Source organism: Monoraphidium neglectum, assembly GCF_000611645.1.
Source record: "Monoraphidium neglectum strain SAG 48.87 unplaced genomic scaffold scaffold03305, whole genome shotgun sequence".
In the NCBI taxonomy this organism is placed as follows: domain Eukaryota; kingdom Viridiplantae; phylum Chlorophyta; class Chlorophyceae; order Sphaeropleales; family Selenastraceae; genus Monoraphidium; species Monoraphidium neglectum.
This window is the reverse complement of record NW_014010323.1, coordinates 5,553-6,719: the sequence shown is the minus strand read 5'-3', so window position 1 is coordinate 6,719 and position 1,167 is coordinate 5,553. Positions and strand designations below refer to the sequence as shown.

Here is a 1,167-nt window from a genome sequence, read left to right as displayed (position 1 = left end):
GGGCGGGGCAGAGGGCTTCAGGAGCGCGATCGGTTGTGAGATGGGTGGCGTGAGGAGGAGGATTGAGGCCAAGAGCCCGGGCAGAGCGCGCAGGGGGTGAGGGAAGAGGAGCTGCCACGCAGGTACCACTGCCGCCCCGCCAGATTGCAGCTGCCAAGCGCGCCAGCTCCCAAGCGCGGGCGCCGCACCTGCAGGATGACGGTCGGCGCGCGCTCTCCGCCGGCCTGGCCGTTCTTGTAGATGACCACGTTACCCTTGGCGTCCTGGGCCACGCGCAGCTGCCGTTCCGCAGCAAACGACTTGAGCCACTCCATGACCCTTGCCAGACGGAAGGGGGTGCATGACAAGGCCAAGGGTTGGAGGTGCAGTCAGTGCTGACATCTACGTGGGCTGCATCATGATGAGTAGCACGGCGTTCAAGGCAAGCAATGGCACCATGCTCTGCTGTACGCCGGCTGTGCAGCAGCTGCAAACGAGGCTGCACACAGGGGGAGAGCATGCGCACCTGGCCAGCTGCCTGGCACGAATGGACAAATAGCTCACCTTCCCTCCTTCCTAGAAGGCCGAGGAATCTGCGCCAGCTGCGCAAAGTACTTGAACACTGATTCCGGCTGGAGGCCGCGAACTGCCGCCAAGCCCACATCCGAAGCAGCAGCAGCGGCAGCAGCAGCAACTGGTGGCGATGAAACTGGTGCCGATGCGGCCACCACCGAACGAGCAGCGCTGCCCGCCCGCACTAAGGACGCGGCCCTCATCGCCTGCATAATGACGAAGGGAACGAGGATGCAGAGTGCACGGCTTGTTATCACGATCTTGGTGTTTTCCACGGACGACACGCGGTCTGTGCGCTCCAAGGATTTCACCTGGGCGATCATCTATAGCCACAATAGGCTGCTGATTTCAGTGAGGGGTTGTTGTTTCACTCTTCTCGGCGGTCACACGGCCCCCTCCCAGGTCAGTCCACCGGTACTGTGGCACTGCGTGCTACTGAACTCAAACTGCGAGGCAGCACAGGAGCAATCGACAAGATGTTTACAGTGCGCGTGTAAGTGTGCCGATTGATTGCTCCTGGGGCGCAGTTTGGGAAGTGATGTGGGCGCAAAGGTGAAAAGATGCATGCGGCGCGAGCTTGACTCATCATTGACGCACATGCTAGCCCCAAAACCA

General features: G+C 61.3%; 1 protein-coding gene across 1 annotated transcript; it reads right to left on the bottom strand.

Moving 5' to 3' along the window:
- Positions 1-543: 543 nt before the first annotated feature.
- MNEG_12558 (hypothetical protein) lies at positions 544-764 on the bottom strand (the record flags this gene model as incomplete). The annotated part of the gene is made up of 1 exon (XM_014038972.1): positions 544-764. A coding segment is annotated over one exon (221 nt), but the record flags the coding sequence as incomplete, so codon positions are not given.
- Positions 765-1,167: the final 403 nt, after the last annotated feature.